The following is a 16,575-nucleotide window of genomic DNA, read 5'->3' as shown; positions in this document are numbered from 1 at the left end:
AATAATGGACTGAGCGAGCAATGAGGTCCCCCATTGGAAATGCATTACTTCCTCTCCTCGCGAAAGTAGGCTGCCGCTTTCACCGTCACTTCCTGAAACGGATATCGCCATTTGCAACCCATCGTCAGCGATTGGTCTGAGTCATAGCTGAGTCGTGGAACCTACAGGAAGTACTGTCGCCATTCTGGAGTGAGTTTATTGCAACCGTCCGCCTCTTTCCACGCCTCTACCACGAGACCGCGGATGTAAACAGCTTTTACTTTAATAACACACTAAGACCATGAGCTAACTTTATCTAAATTATATACTGCTGTACTTATTTAGAAACATTTATATTTTTATCTTTCATTGTTGTACCAACTTTTATAAATGGCTATTTTGTATATTGTGTTTTCAACTGCAACTTTTATGGATCATAGATAATTTACTTGATATTTTATGGGGTTTTACATTTCTTTTATAATTTTTAACTTCGTGTGTATGTTGCTTGCTGTGTCACAGTGAACTTATATGGAGTTGTGTACGTACAAATGTAAGTCATGCAGCCACTGGCACTGTGAATCCAAGACAAATTTCCTTTGGGACAATAAAGTTGATTTGATTTGATTTGATTTCTGCTCCAGATCCTCTCCATAAATGCTGATCTGGAACGGACCGAGGAATCTTCATGGCCAACAGAAGTCAGATTGTTTTCACAATTCTGCCAGCTACAAATTAAACCCTGTAACACCTGAGGCATTGCTGGTGACGCTTGAGCACAAAATCTTTAACATAATGTAAATTTTAAACCACACAATCAATGTAAATCCAGCAGATACTTCAGAATCTGATGGAATTATGTTGATTGTGTTAACAATTAAAAATTTACTGTAGATCAAAAAACATTAACACTCAATATCTTTAGGGATATTAATCTGTCCTTTCCTAACTCTTTGAGCATCATAGGGAAGCTATTTGGATTGTTGGAATTAGAGGCTATAGATTTTGAGCATTTTGAAATTTTATTGTCGACCTCACAAATGTGGCGTATCCCTGTTTTCTACCAGAATATTGTGAGAATGTATTCCATGAATCCTAGGCTTTTGCTGAACAAAACAACATTACATATGATATAAACCTATGAACATAAAACCTCTGTTCCCAAGGAAATCCAAAAATCAACTTTTTCCATAAAGAGGCAGTGCAGGGGGGGGGGGTGCTTGGAACAATCACACCTTGGTTAAAAATGTATAATATGAATATTTTTTAACAAATTGCTTTTATCCTGGTTGTTTATGTGAAAATGTCAAAAATGATTAGTTTTGACAGGATCTGCTGGTTCTGATGTAATGTGTCGAGACAGATGAATAGGTGCCAGTGATGTAACATTATATTGATCAAAAGCAAAACTGAAACCTTTTGTGGGTGTTCCAGCTGTTTACTGTGTTTAATCTCCGTGTCGCAGTCACTTCCTCAAAGCTGCACTGCCTAATAGTGCGAGCCATCAGTCACACTGCGTGCCAGATCAATAAATTCAAATGATCCATAAAATGTAACTAACCTATAAATATAAGTAGTCATAGCAGCAGAATAAATATAAGTATAAACAAATGTACACACCTAGCAGATTGAGATTCAGATTGAGATCCACATAGCATATACCACAGTAATACCACACTTCTATTTTTTCACCAAATTTTTGTCAATGTTGGTGGTGGTTTCAGTCAGCATGGGAAGTGGGAAATTAACAACAGAGAATTAACTACCTCATTCAAAACTCATAGAAACTGATGAATCACAGTTCTATTAATTGCTTTTTAGTGCATTCAAAATGAATTGGATGCATTTTATTTTTCTGTGCTTATTTAATCTTTGATTAAAACATCTAGACTAGAGATCTGCAACATTGAACTCTGAAAGAGCCATTCTGGTTGATTTCTCTCTGAACACAACCCAGCAGGAGCCACAAAGTCTTCTTTCACCCTTTGAAAAGATAGGACACTGATTATGATCATCTCAGTGTAGCAAAAGAAGAAAGTGCAATGTCAGCAGTGATCAAATAAAAACTGTTAACTTCACTGTTGTTGTTGCATCTCTTAAAGAAATGTAAATCTAACAAACCAAAATGTAATCTGAGCTAATTAAGTGACCACTGTCACATTTTTCAAACACAAAATTCCTTAATTAAAAAAAAGATAGAAAATTCTCTTAATATTCCAGTGTACTGTAACCCTTGTTCTATCCTAGACATGTCATCTCGACCCCACAACACAGCATACTGAAAGATTTTTATCTTCACTGGTGTCTGTGGCAGACATCAAATCCTGTCCAAATTTGTCATGGAAGGGATTACACATCGACATAAGGGAGAGGGTTAATACTGGTTGTGCTTATTGACGTCCACTGATTTTCCGTAGTACAGGACAAGACACACAAAAATGTGTCAAAATGTTGTAGTTCTACTTGTGATTCGCACTGTCCTTCAACCTTCTGACATTTAGAAACTTTTTTATTTTTCCTTAATAAAAGAGCAGCACTGGAGGGATAAAATAGTCACATGTGGCTCCAGACCCACAGATTTGTTTGAAGTGTTGTTGCCCTATAGAAAACCATAAAACCTGTCAGGAGGTTGCTGCAAGGCCTCAGCTTGCTCAACAGGTCCCCTGTGTTCCTGGAAACTTTTTACGTGTCTGTTGTCAGATGTGGTGCCATTTGGTTGTTAAAAGGTTTTAAAAATAATCCGCATTTTGGCTGCTCGTTGCTTATAAAAATACTTGCTTAGGCAAATCTGCTTGTGAAGTTATTTGTTATGTAAAACTTCTAGGTGAAGTGTTTCATCACCTGTAAGAAAGATCATTTTAGTGCATGTATCAAAAAAGATTATATACTGGCTTGGTAGAAACTGTAATTTTCATAGTATTTTATTGACTGTTTATTACACCATCAATAGCATGTTGACAGCAGATTGTGTTTTCAAACACGGTTTATGTGTCCTGACAGGTATATGACAGCACTGACAGACTCAGAGGAAGAAGAGGCGAGTGAAGGACAACAATGGGATAAAAAACAACCACGAGATGAATTAAGCGTCCTCCTAGAAGAGATTGATCGTTTACACGAGGGAACGGAGTCCGATAAAAGGGAAAGTCTCAGCATCCTTTTGAAGCAAAGAGTGGAAGTATGTGTGCTAGCAGTTTCTTCGTCTACAGCTGAATATCAAACTATATGTCCTGATGCTTTTGTGCACTCTACCAGTTTGGACAGGACTCCAGGTTTCTGTGGCGGCTAACTCGGGCTTACTGTGATATTCATGACATCAGCTCCACGCTGGAGGAGAAGAAGACTCACGCAGAAACAGGTACTTTATGAAACAAAACTTCAAGCGTCATTTGACCATTGTTTCATTATATTCTGACATGGTTGGCCCTCAAATTTCCTTCAAGATTTGAGCAATAGATTTGCAGTCTGAGTTTGAATTGTGTCCTACGTTTAATCAACAAAAAAATCGGGCTCAAAAATGGGCTTTGAAACAAATAACTCACAACTCAGGAAGGGATCGGGGCCAAGAGCAGGAGCACATGCTGAGAGCAGGAGCAGGATCAAAGGCTGAGAGCAGGAGCACAGGCTGAGAGCAGGAGCACAGGCTGAGAGCAGGAGCACAGGCTGAGAGCAGGAGCGGGAGCGCAGGCTGAGAGCAGGAGCGGGAGCAAAGGCTGAGAGCAGGAGCGGGAGCAGGATCACAGGCTGAGAGCAGGATCACAGGCTGAGAGCGGGAGCAGGTGCACAGGCTGAGATCGGGAGCAGGAGCACAGGCTGAGATCAGGAGCAGGAGCACAGGCTGACAGCAGGAGGATAGGCTTAGAGCGGGAGCAGGAGCACAGGCTGAGAGCAGGACCGGGAGCACAGACTGAGAGCGGGAGCACAGGCTGAGAGTGGGAGCAGGAGCAGGATCACAGGCTAAGAGCGGGATCACAGGCTGAGAGCAGGATCACAGGCTGAGAGCGGGAGCAGGAGCACAGGCTGAGATCGGGAGCAGGAGCACAGGCTGAGATCGGGAGCAGGAGCACAGGCTGAGATCAGGAGCAGGAGCACAGGCTGACAGCAGGAGGATAGGCTGAGAGCAGGAGCACAGGCTGAGAGCGGGAGCAGGAGCTTGAGCAGAGGCTGAGAGGAGGACCGGGAGCACAGGCTGAGATCAGGAGCAGGAGCACAGGCTGACAGCAGGACAGGGAGTACAGACTGAGAGCGGGAGCACAGGCTGAGAGTGGGAGCGGGAGGACGGGCTGCGAGCGGGAGCGGGAACACGGGCTGCGAGCGGGAGCAGGATCATGGGCCGCGAGCGGGAGCGGGATGACGGTCTGCGAGCGGGAGCGGGCTCACAAGCTTAGAGTGCAGGCGTTGAGATGATCCAGCAATGAGTAGGGGATAAGGAGCAGGATTTTAATGACTGCAGCAGAGGTGTTTCAACTGACCTGCTAATGAGCACAGAGGAGCAAACTGGCAGAGCAGGTCATCACAGCCAGCCCTTGATTGTGACACATGAGCCTTAATGGAACTGAAAGACACACCTGTGCTCCTCTCTTAAACCTCCATTGGCCCAGACAACCCTTTAGCACCTGTGTTGAGGTTTGAACTAAAAACCAGTTTAAACAGATTTCAGTAACACAGGTAATTAATAGAAGGCACAAGCCTGATATAGACAACGTTACAGGTCTGTGAAAACCAGAAATCTTGCTTGTTTCTGAGTGATCAAATTATTTTACAAAAGAGTTTACCAATTATTCATTCATTCATTTTCCTGATCGCTTTGTCTCTTCCGGGGTCGCGGGGGTGCCGGAGTCTAACACAGCTACTGAAGGGTGAAGGCGCGGTGCACCCTGGACAGGTCGCCAGTCTGTCGCAGGGCGAGTTTACCAATCATTTCATTAAAAATCAAATGAAGTGATTTCCTGGATTCATTCTCCACATTCTGTTTGTCATAGTTGAAGTGTATCTATGAAGAAAATTTCAGGCCTCTCTTTCATTTTTTTTTTTATAGTGTGAGAACTTGCACAATTAGTAGCTGACTAAATACTTCTTTTCCCCACTGTATGAAGCATGTTTTTGCTCAGAGAACACCCTCACATGCCCAGGGAGAACATGCAGACTCCACATTGAAAGGTCGCAGACTGAATTGGAACCAGAACCTTCCAGGCTAAAGTGCTAACCACTACTGTCTAATGTCACAGGAATATTAAGATTATCTTCTTCTTCTTCTTTTCCTTTCGGCTTTTCCCTTCAGGGGTCGCCACAGCGAATCAGTTTCCTGAGCTTCAAACTCTTGTGTCTCTGGTCTGTAATTCTTTGTCATCACTGAGCCTTACATCAAATTTAGCCAAGTGTTTTGTTGGACACTCATGTCAAAGCGTCTGACAGTTTTGGAAACGTGGTAATATATAGAGCCCTGGATCAAATTTCATTCTGTTATCAATGGAAAGATGGAATGAAACACTTTCTATTGAGGAATTAAGCTGTGAGATCTTCCTGGATTCTGTTTCAACTTTAGTCTCCTTTTGGTTTCATCAATGTCTTGATTTGTCTTTGTCTTAGAGATAGAGATAGATGTTTATCAAGACTGCCAGTATATTAACTAGTCTGCTCTGCTATGGTGTGAACACGAATGTACAGAGTAAAGTGTGTGTTTTATATTACATATATGTTGTGTTTTTGCTTGGTTATGTAGGGAAACAGGTTGGGGAGGAAGCGGTAACCTTGAATCCTTTGTGTGCTGAAAGTCACCAATGGTACGTCTGCAATTTGTTCTTCAATACAGTATTTACTATTTTTTTAACTGCTTTTTTTCTTTGTGGATTTTCTATTACAGTTTAACTTTTTATCTAACAAATAGCTCATGAGTGGATAGAATTGAATTGATTTATTGTAGATTGGATAACATGAGAAAAATGTTTCAACTTTTTGTTTCTAAAATAAAAAGCAAGTTGAGCATTAAAATAAATAGTGTGTGACATAATAAGTATGTGTAAAAATATATTTTTTCCCTAAATGTGAGTTGGTCGGACGTTCACAAAAAGAAAAATTTACCTTGTTTTTCTTAGCTTTGGAGTCGCTTTGATGACAAGACTTTCATTTGTAATTGTGCAGCTTCCAGTGCATTCCTCATCTAAAACTGTTCATATCAAAACTTGACTGCCGATAATACACATCATCCATGGCTGGAGTCATGAAATGAAACTTGGAAACATTGCAAATTGCTCCATCCCTCACACAGTTGTCTTTAGCCTAGCTGAGCCTTGATATCACCTTAGCTTTGAAATATAAAAAATGATGTATTTGTTTACTTTATTTCAAAGCAATGATGTTTTTTTTCACTAGATAAGCTTTGATAAATGGTAAATAACTAAAGGAGCTGAACTGGGACGAAACCGGTTCCAGTTTGCGGCCCGGAGAGTGGGCACCCGTGATTTAGTGGGACGAGCCAGAACATCAAAAAATGACAAGTTGGGGTAACTCAAAACGTAAATTTTTGTTGCAGGGGGTCTTAACCAAGTGTCAATATGTGTTGGTATATCTTGTATGTCTTATAGGGGTTCATCATTGAAGCCTCTGTTTTTAAGGCTAGTGTTCTGTATTATGTTGTTTTTGCATGTCTCCATTGTCCTTAGAGGCTTCAATGTACACGTGGGCAACAGAAAGGTGTAATTGGAAGGTCTGACTGTTCTGATCTAAACCCCAAGTGGTGCTGTGTTTTTGGCCTTCTGTGCTTCTCACAGTTTGTCCATAACGAAGACCATGTTCAAACACAAGGGTGTCTGTCAGTGCCCATGGCACCTGGACACCACAGGCAGAAGGTCAACAGTTAATTTTTTTAGTCGTTTTAGGGTCACCTTTAGTGGCAGAAAAAAGATTTGAGCTTAAAAGTGTCACAACAAACACAGATTCCTCTCACTGTGTCTTGGATATGGTCAGGGTTTTTTGTTTGTAAAGAAGTTCATTATGTCTAAAGTAAAATACATTTTCTATTTCCTCTTAACAACCGCATGGTTTTGCTTTTGATTTTAACTATGGTAGTGAGAGGATTTTGTTAAGCAGTAGGGCTGTGGATCATTGCTTGGTTGGCGATCCGATTCGATTCACGAATCAAGGGCAACGATTTTACAAGTTGAACCACGATTCTTACTTTTTATTATAATGTTTCTTGCTATGTGTATGTCTATTTACTACATGGATTAAAATTGAAATTATTTGTATTTAATCATCATTTATAAATTTATTTAGAACAGGAGATCAAAATGAACAAAACTGATTAAAAAACACAAAGATTTAGACAAAAAAAATGTTGTTTGTCATTTTAAAGTTTTTTTTTTTATCAATCTTCTGGTTCAGCAGTAAAACAACATAAAAGGATAAAAATCACTTTTGTTTTGGATCATTTAATAACAGAATCTGAAAATGTTCTCCACAGTTTTCTATCCTTAAAGTTCTTCAATAATTTACGTTCTAAGCACTACATATTAGTGGAGTGCCAGTATGAAAAAAGTATTTTTTTTTTCGCTGCAGAATCTTCACGTTGATTACATCCACCTTTCAGCAGCAGGAGGCTGTTTCTTCAGAATAAGCTGGAGTTTTGTTAAATGCGTCAAATGTTGAAGAGTTATCATAGTCAAAAGAATGTAAACACTGAAGCTAATGCTCCGATGTTAAAGCTAGTTCGTTGTTTCAGAAGTTATGTCTGTGAGCGGAAGTTCAGTCTCAGTTTCTGAACAGAAAAAAGCTCTTGCTAGTTTTACCTAGAAAACCGGACGCTTCATCGTCACGAAGATGTGTTTACTTTCGGTAAACACATCCAACACACCGCGGCTAATTCGGCTTTGTTTTAGTTTTTAAATTGGAAATCCGACATTAATATGCATTTCAGAGCAAAAATACATCGTCCCCAATTGATATTTTGATCATATTTTACTACAATTTACTACATTTATAAAGATCGCGAATCAGCGATCTTAGACCGTACTTTAATTTTCGGGAGCAGATCGCGAATACCAGAACACCCGGATACTCGTTACAGCCCTATTAAGCAGTAGAAAAAGTTGGACTTTGTTGGAATTAACCTTCATTTTTTTCGTATTTTTTAGTCATGTTTTGTAGACACCGGCTTTCTCATTTTGTCCCGACATTTTCTCTGTCTAACCCAAGACAGTGAAGGACAGATGGTGTTTCAAATTACAGTAAAAGAAAAATAAACAGCCAGCAAGCCTTCAAGGCGAGAGACACATCTCTCCTCACCTTCACCTCCCATCTCCTGAAACCTCTCCATTCTCCGTGGCCTTTCAAAAAACTGCCTGGTGCAAGTTTACCTTATGATCAAAACATGTTGAATAACCATAAAGGAGGCATGTTTTTCTCCATCCTGTGATGGTGAATGCTGTCAGTTGTTATGCCACGACCATATTGTCAGTCTGTAAATGATAGGAACTGAAGAGGAACAGTAAGGTTACAGAGAGCAGAGGTGAAGAAGGTGGAGGAAATCTAGAGTAACAGAGAGTGTGGAAAAGAGATGAAGAGGTGTGTTCAAGCAGGTTTGGAGCAGATGGAGGAAGGCTTCAGGTGTGATAAGTGAACTAAGAGTGTCATTGAGGGTGAAAGGAAAGATTTAGAAGAGTGTGGTAAGAGCAGCCATATTTTGCTTAGAGACTAATGCAGAGAAAGGAGGTAGAGCTGGAGGTAGCAGAGATAAAGATGTTGAGGTTCTCTTTGGGAGTGACCAGGATGGATCAGGAATACATCCATAAGAGGATCAGGTCATGTAGATGAATTAAATGCAGGGAAGCACATGTAGATGTTGAGAGGAAGAACAGGAATGATGATGGTAAAAGGATCCTGATATTGGAGGAAAGATGCGTAAAGGAAGACCAAAGAGGAGGTTCATGTATGTACAGAAGGAGGACATGAGGGAGGTTGATGTGAACAAGAAGAATGCCATAGATAAGTTTAGATGTAGGCAAATGACTTGCTTTGGTGACCTCGAGGCAGAGAAATACATTCAAGAGTGAGAGCTGAATAGTGTGATGTGAGCTCTTGCGGCTTCTTGGAAACTTTAAGGGAAAATGTCCATGCTGATAAATCTTTATTTAAATCATTTTTACAGATTACATTTTAAATGTTCCTGGTGTTTCCAAATGTTTGTTAAGTGATATCCAAAATCCTAAAAGATCCAACTTCAATTATCATCTTAATCTAATCCCAGTGTTGTTCAACAGTTGCCCTTTGATTTACTGTAATTTTTTTAATTGTTAATGCAATCAATGCAATTCCAACAGAGTCTTTATTATTTTCGCAATTTAACTGTATTATTTGTCTCTTAAATAAAATGAAAAAGGAATGATCTGAACGGCTTTTCCATTTTCTTCATCATCACCACTTGTTCTCTGACATAATTAAAGTGACAAAGCCAATGAAGACTGCTTTTTTGTTTTCACATTTCACGTGCAAAAATTGTCTCATTAATTGGTTGAATTTAGCAATTCCAAGGGGCACACCACAGCGACGTCAGTGTTCGCTCCCCCTCTGCTTTGGTTACCGCGCTACCAGCAAATGACATGCCATTTTCGTTGACTTATATAGAGAAAAGTTAAAAAGGAAGGAAGAGGAGGAAAAACAGGCTCAACGATGAGATTTATCTTTTCATCTACAATTAACTGCAGTTTTTTTAAAACCTTTAAGACTGGAATATAATAATTCTCATCACAAGTTATACGGTAGCATAATGATCAGCACTACAGCCGTCCATCAGGACGTCCCTTGAGGTGACTGCAAGAGCCTGAAGGGAACTGTAATACACACCTGTGCTCCTTATATGATGCAGCCTCTTCTCTCTACAAACCTCAACTGCCCCGAGCAACCAAAAAACCTGCATCACCCATACTGGTGTTGACCCATTTGGGGACATGTGACTAAGACATCACTACTGTTCCAAAATTGGCCAATTGAGCAGAAAAAAGTAAGAGTTTTGAGGAGTTGCAACATTTGGCACTTTGAGTTAAAAAAGATGGTGGAGGCTGGAGGAAATCCACAATATTTTTAAAATACTAGAACAGTAGGGCTCCTACCATGCTACAGGTCTTTGGAAACATTTCAAGAAAATTATTCTTTTTTTGATTGTTTTATCCATTTTTTTACCTTTATTTAACCAGGATATTCCTTTTGAGATTAAACATCTCTTCTTCTGAGGAGCCCTTGGGGTGAAGAAGGAGTTATTCATACACATATACACCAAGGGGTAATCAACAACAATCAACAATAAAATTAATTAAACTATTTAAAATATTCATAAACCGTGCTTCTCATTTCCACTTTTTTGATCGTAATTTTAAACTGACCTGTAGGAACCAGTTCCTCCAACTTCAAGTCCCATGGTTTTCATTGAAACATGGTGTGTAAGGTAAATGAACTTAACTAGTTGTCAGTTCAACACTATCAAACACCTTTAGGGTGTTGAAGTTCTTATACAGGTGACATTGTCTTGAAGTTGAATCTTCTTCCTTGAAATGTTTCACCTCTTATCCAAGTAGCTTTGTCAGACTGATAAAGCCATGTTTGGGATGGGATTCCTTTTTATTGCATTTTGTCTCTCACCTTTCAAGTGTACCTATGATAAACATAAAATACCTCTCTCACCTTTTTAAGCTGGAAATGTTGCAGAATGCCAAATCCTTGTTTGCCCTTTATATTCTCTCTTTTTTTTATTGCATATAAGCATCAATGTGGATAGTTACAGTTCAAAATGCTTATTGTGTATATTGTTTAGTCTTCAGCAGAAGCTGCCCATCAACGGTTGTAGTTTGTGTTTTCTCTTGTCTTCACAGGTTTGCCATCATGTGTGGAGTCATGACAGAGTACGATACAGTACAAAACAAAATAAAGAATGGCTACATCTTTAAGGTAGAGCACACACAGGTAGTTGTAGAGTTCATGAACATGTATACATAAACATCTCGATCACTTAAAAAACAGCATGTCATTTATTATATATTTCTACCAGGTCTAAAACACATCTTTAGACAGCAAAAGCATTTTGTTGTCTTTAATACCTTATTATTCAGTACAGTCACAGAAGTCATATTTTTATATTCCATCTCTTCAAATATGCTTTGTTGATCTCTGAAATACAGCTTTATACACACCAGATTATAAGACGCAACATCAATGATTGGTCTATTTTTTGATTTATGTCTTAAAAAAGATGCATTATGGGAAACAAATGAATCAGAGAGAAGTCCATCACTTCGTCCGACTTTATTAACTGTGTTCACAGCATATCTAGAACTTGTTTGTTACTCATCAGCCCCATTAGACTGTTCACAATACCTGTAAGACCCAACTTTATTTGCAACACATAAACTCCCACCCTGGTTAGTAACATGCAAAAAAAACACAGTCCAGCACCGCTACAAGTTAGCCGTGTTAGCGTATTCAACATATAACAACATCTAACCAGGCATTTTAACAGAGTCGTGTTCCTCTCAACAAGAATGAATCCATATACAAGGCGCTCCAGATGATAAGCCACATTGTCTATATTTACATCTTGTCCCTTAAGGCTGGTTTATACTTCCACGCAATCCGTAATCGCTCTCGTCACAGTGGTTTTACGGCCATCGGAGCAGAAGTCGCTTCAGTCGCATCAGAATGCTGCACCTGCTGATGATATCACCATGACTGAAATGTTACGCCCAGAGTGCAGTCGCATGCAAATCGCATCATTTAACTTGAATTTATTTCAGCGATTAGAGTACACGACTACACATAAAACTCTGTCCAGAAAAATGTATTTAAACACTAAAAATTATGAAGACTTACTGAAAAAATGAGGAAATACCGAACTTCACACACAGAGAGAGACAGAGAGTGGACAACTAGATAGAAAATAGAGCAGGTTGCTGGAAAATGTCTTCGTTCTTATATCTTACTGCACTAGAGAGTGCAGTTTGTTCCTTTTTTTAATGTAATGTCTTTGTATTTCCTGCTTCTGTGTTTCCATGTTTGGCTCTTGCCGAGGACAGACGCACTTTTTTTCTCTCCTCCCCTCCTGTGTTCCTCCCAAGGCTTCTGTTTGTCTCCCTGTGAGCTGCTGTTTTTGCTCTCGACTACTCTTCTGCTTTTTGAACTCTGAAAATGGATCTGATCCACTGGTCTTTTAATGCGATCGACAAAATTTACTCCACGCTAAGGAATGGGAAAGCGGACCCCTCCTGCCCAGACGGAACCCACGCGGCTGGATACACCAACGAACCATGGGGCAAGTGGAGGCTGATGTGTCTGGCCCAGCTGTCTGTGGAAGATGTTGAAGATGTATATCCTGATTTTTGGATTCCTCACTATTGGGATTGGAGGATATCTCATCTATCAGGCGGTCTCGGAGGTGAAGCTCATGAGAAGCGAGGTGATGCTCGCTAGAAGTGGGCTGAAGACGGTGAGAGGCGAGCTGTCTGATCTCCTTGGGAAGTTATTTCGGGAAGAAGAGACTCTTGGAGACAGACTTTCACAAGTGGATCAGAAGCAGTCTGCCGCTCTTGCCCATCTGAGCAGAATGCTCCCGACCCTTGAACTTGTGCGGAAGATGGATGTCAACTTGGAGCGACTTACTGCCCGAACTGAAGGGAGACTGGCCTAAATTGCCCACATTCCGGCCCATCTTGAAATTTGCCTCAAAGACTCAGTCAGACCAGTGAAGGACTCAGCCTGCAGCACAAAACATCTGCTGGTGCCTGAAACAATCCTATCTTATCGGACCCCCCCCCCCAGCCGATGGCGCTGCCTTGGCTCTCAAAACATACCGCTTCTACAGAGTGTGAAAGGCAGCTGTGTGGAGACGATAACTGCTGCTCATCCCTCCTTGACCTCGGTATTCCTGCAATCTCCCTCCCCTCCCAAGCGTAGTCTGGATGTGTGCTCCTGGAAGCAGCTAAAGGACTGTTGCAAAGGTGTCCCCCCCCTCCGCCCATCCCACCCACCAAACCTCATGTATTGTGTCTTCGAATGTATTGTGTTTCTTTGTTATGGTGTATTTTTTGCTTGTATCTAAACATTGTACGCAGTGTTAAGATATGACCTTTTTTTGCCACCCATTAACTCCCCCCCCCCGTGGCCTTCTTCTCCCAAGCTAATAATGGGCGCCGCTCAGTGGACGCTTCCGCAGTGAACCTTGAACTGTCTGTTTACTTCTCTCTGTTTGTCTTGTTCTTGGTTGTACTGAAAAACCATGAATTTCCCCCCAGGGGATTAATAAAGTATCTTGATTGATTGATTGATTCTGTTTGGTGGATGAACTCATCACTTCCTCCTCTGCCTTTCATGTGTCTGTGCCCTCTCAGATGCTGCAAGTAGGTGTCTGAGCGGGATGCTGATCATGTTTAAAATAAACGCAGAACACGATCGCGTTGCTTAAAAAGTATAAACAGCAGTCAGAAGTACATCGCAGTTATGGTAGAGAGTCGCAATCAATTCCAGCTAACATAAGTATGAACGAGACCATATTGTTGTGGATGCGACACGAGCGATTATGAATCGTTTGGAAGTATAAATCAGCCTTTATAGTTAGGAAAATATAGTACATTGTTCACATTATTCGGCAGTGAATTGTGACATGACTTAGTATCTAAATGTAAAAATGTCTAAACATTTTCCTTGAATCACCAAAATTGATACACAGACTCACTCTGAGTTGACTAAATAAAAAGGTTATTAAATCAAGTAAAATGCGTTATCAGTACCTTAGGTCTGTGTACTCTCTTGGCTCTTTGACAGCAGAAGCAGTGAGGTTATTCTTCCTCCAGTTAAAGGGAAGCATAAAACTGGCATGTAGAACAGTATTTTTTTCAGCAGCTTTCCCAAAATGATTTCTTTCTAAACTCTTGACAGCTGAAAGACAGGGAGAGATAAAATCCTACAGAGGGAAGGTATGAAAACTAATCTTATCAAGGAAGATGATTGGAAAGGATGATGATGTGACAGATACATGTGGGTTGGTGAACCCGGACAGATCAGGTCAGAACAGAAGGCAGTGCATAGAACAGCTGTATTTTGAATCAACAGTGAAAATCTTCTTCCCGTCTGTCTCCACTTCTAGGATCATCTGGATAAAGCCATCGAGCTGAAGCCTCAAGACCCTCTGTCTTACTATCTACTGGGCCGCTGGTGCTACAGTGTATGTTACCCCTTACATCTTTCATTTGTCCTCACAAAAAAACTGTGACATGTTTGCTAGCCCTCGTGTCAGGTTTCCTCAAAGATTTTTTTCCCTCTTGCAATCCAGAATACACTATGGGAGACCGAAACCAGCCTTCGTTAGCTTTCAGTCAAAATTATCAAGAGATCAGATTTCTATTTGGGTCATGTTCACAATTTATTTTTTTTTTAGATCTGCACAATTGTTTTCATAATCATATTTTTTAAATGATAGAACTGAAATTGTTAAGAGTTCAGGAAGACAACCCCAGCAGAGCAATGAACAGGTTAGAATCCAAGGGTTTATTGGGAGGTAGAGGAAGTTGATATGCTGCCAGATGCACAGGAGAGCCTGAAAGTCAGATATGTACAAAGTTATTAGTAGTTCAGGATCCAATCTTGGGGGGTGATGATGATTGCTTACGTGGAGATCCTCAGAAGCAGCTGTGACTGATGAATACTCCAGAGGGTTATAGTGCAGAATGGCTAGGGCTGTGGATCATTGCTTTGGAGGCGATCGGATTCGATTCACGAACCAAGTTCAACGATTCACGGATCAAACCATGATTCTTACTTTTCATTATGTTTATTGCTATGTGTATGTCTATTTACTGGATGGATGAAAATTGAAATTATTTGTATTTAATCATCATTAATACCTTTATTTAGAACAGGAGATCAGAATGAACAAAACTGAAAAAAATAAATAAATAAATAAAAGGTCCAGATGAAAAGAAATTTTGTTTGTCAATCTTCTGGATCAGCAATAAAACAACATAAGAAGGATAACAATCACTGCTGTTTTGGATCATTCAACAGCAAAACCTGAAAATGTTCTCCACAGTTTTCTATCCTCTAAATTCTTCAATATTTTACGTTCTAAGCACTACATATTGATGGTGAGCCCGTATGAAAAAAGTTTTTTTTTTCTGCAGCAGAATAAGCTGATTCACGTTGATTACATCCATCAGCAGCGCGAAGCTGTTTCTTCAGAATAAGCTGGAGTTTTGTTAATTGCGTCAAATGTTGAAGAGTTACCACAACCAAAGGAATGTAAACACTGGAGCTAAAGCTCCGCTGTTAAAGCTAATTCGTAGTTTCAGAAGTTATGCCTGTGAGCGGAAGTTCAGTCTGAGTTTCTGAACAGAAAAAAGTTCTCGCTAGTTTTACTTTAAAAACCGGAAGCTTCACAGTCACGAAGATGTGTTTACCTCCGTTGGCAGTACCACGGCTCTTTTGGCTTTGTTTTAGTTCTTAAACTTAAAATCCTACATTAATCTGCATTTCAGAGCAAAAATACATTGTGCCAAGATGATATTATGATCACATATTGCTACAATTTACTACATTTATAAAGATCCCGAATCGGCGATCTTGGACGTCACGAATATCCGTACTCGAATTTTCGGGAGCAAATCGCGAATACCCGAGCACCCGGATACTCGTTACAGCCCTAAGAGGGTCTGACATGAGCAGATCTGCTGAGGATTCCAAAACAAAGAATTAGATAGATTCCACTGGTAGGTGATGATCAGCGTAGAGTTGTTTTCTTTCGGGGGCCTAATGAGATGAGAGCTCTAGAAAATCCACATTCCCCAAGGAGGGAACAGAGACAGGAAACTCCAAAAAAGGGACAGGGTAAACTCGTAATCCAGGCCAAAATCAGGGTCAATACCATGGGACAACTAGAAGATCAAACTATAATTGCTGGGATGTGAATACACTCAATGAACTGGCAGAGTGGAAGTGAGCTTGAGGACCTTAAGTAGAGTGGAAGCAGCCGAAGCAGACTGTGGAGTCAATCAGCACAGGTGGAAGGAATTAGAGTGGAGAAACAGGAAGGGTGGGGCTGACTGCAGGGCTCAACCATGACAGAAATGTGTGCTGTTGATGTTTTGTGAGCCATCTATAATATTGTCATCCCCTTGGCAGGAACAAAGTGCAGAGATTGATCTGATTAAACTGTGCAGCACACATCCACTAGTGCAATCCGGGAAGGAAAGACGGGTTGTTATTTTTCTTTTTTTTCTTTTTTTCTTTTTGTTTAATGGAACAGAAACACCAGATATTGTAGTGTTGTGATCATGGTGTTTTTGGTCTATAGGAGATTTTCAGTTTGCAGTGAGGCTTCACATCTCCTTAAAAAGTTATATCAGCCAGACTTGAAAAAGCCACCTTAGCACCCACACTTTTAAAGAGATTCAGCAGAGATATGTGACAGCAATTTAAATTGTCAATATCAGGATCTTTATATCTTTAAAATTTTAAACATTGCAAGATATAAAGACTAATGTAGCCACGAGGGGGCCCAAGCCAGGGTCTCATTGTGCCGGTCCCAAGCCCGGATAAATACAGAGGGTTGTGTCAGGAAGG

The 16,575-nt window shown here is 40.4% G+C and overlaps 1 protein-coding gene across 1 annotated transcript in view; it reads left to right on the top strand.

The window, feature by feature from the left end:
• Positions 1 to 2,979: 2,979 nt before the first annotated feature.
• Positions 2,980 to 16,575, top strand: part of LOC112140817 (regulator of microtubule dynamics protein 2) — a gene marked incomplete at its 5' end in the record, with an annotated part of 26,035 nt that continues 12,439 nt past the window's right edge. The window contains 5 exon segments of the mRNA XM_024263829.2: positions 2,980 to 3,157; positions 3,235 to 3,337; positions 5,702 to 5,762; positions 10,842 to 10,917; positions 14,105 to 14,182. Of these exon segments, the coding sequence (XP_024119597.1) occupies positions 2,980 to 3,157; positions 3,235 to 3,337; positions 5,702 to 5,762; positions 10,842 to 10,917; positions 14,105 to 14,182 (496 nt within the window).

The sequence above is a fragment of the Oryzias melastigma genome, unplaced genomic scaffold (assembly GCF_002922805.2).
Source record: "Oryzias melastigma strain HK-1 unplaced genomic scaffold, ASM292280v2 sc00216, whole genome shotgun sequence".
Classification (NCBI taxonomy): domain Eukaryota; kingdom Metazoa; phylum Chordata; class Actinopteri; order Beloniformes; family Adrianichthyidae; genus Oryzias; species Oryzias melastigma.
This window is presented reverse-complemented; position numbering and strand designations above follow the sequence as displayed.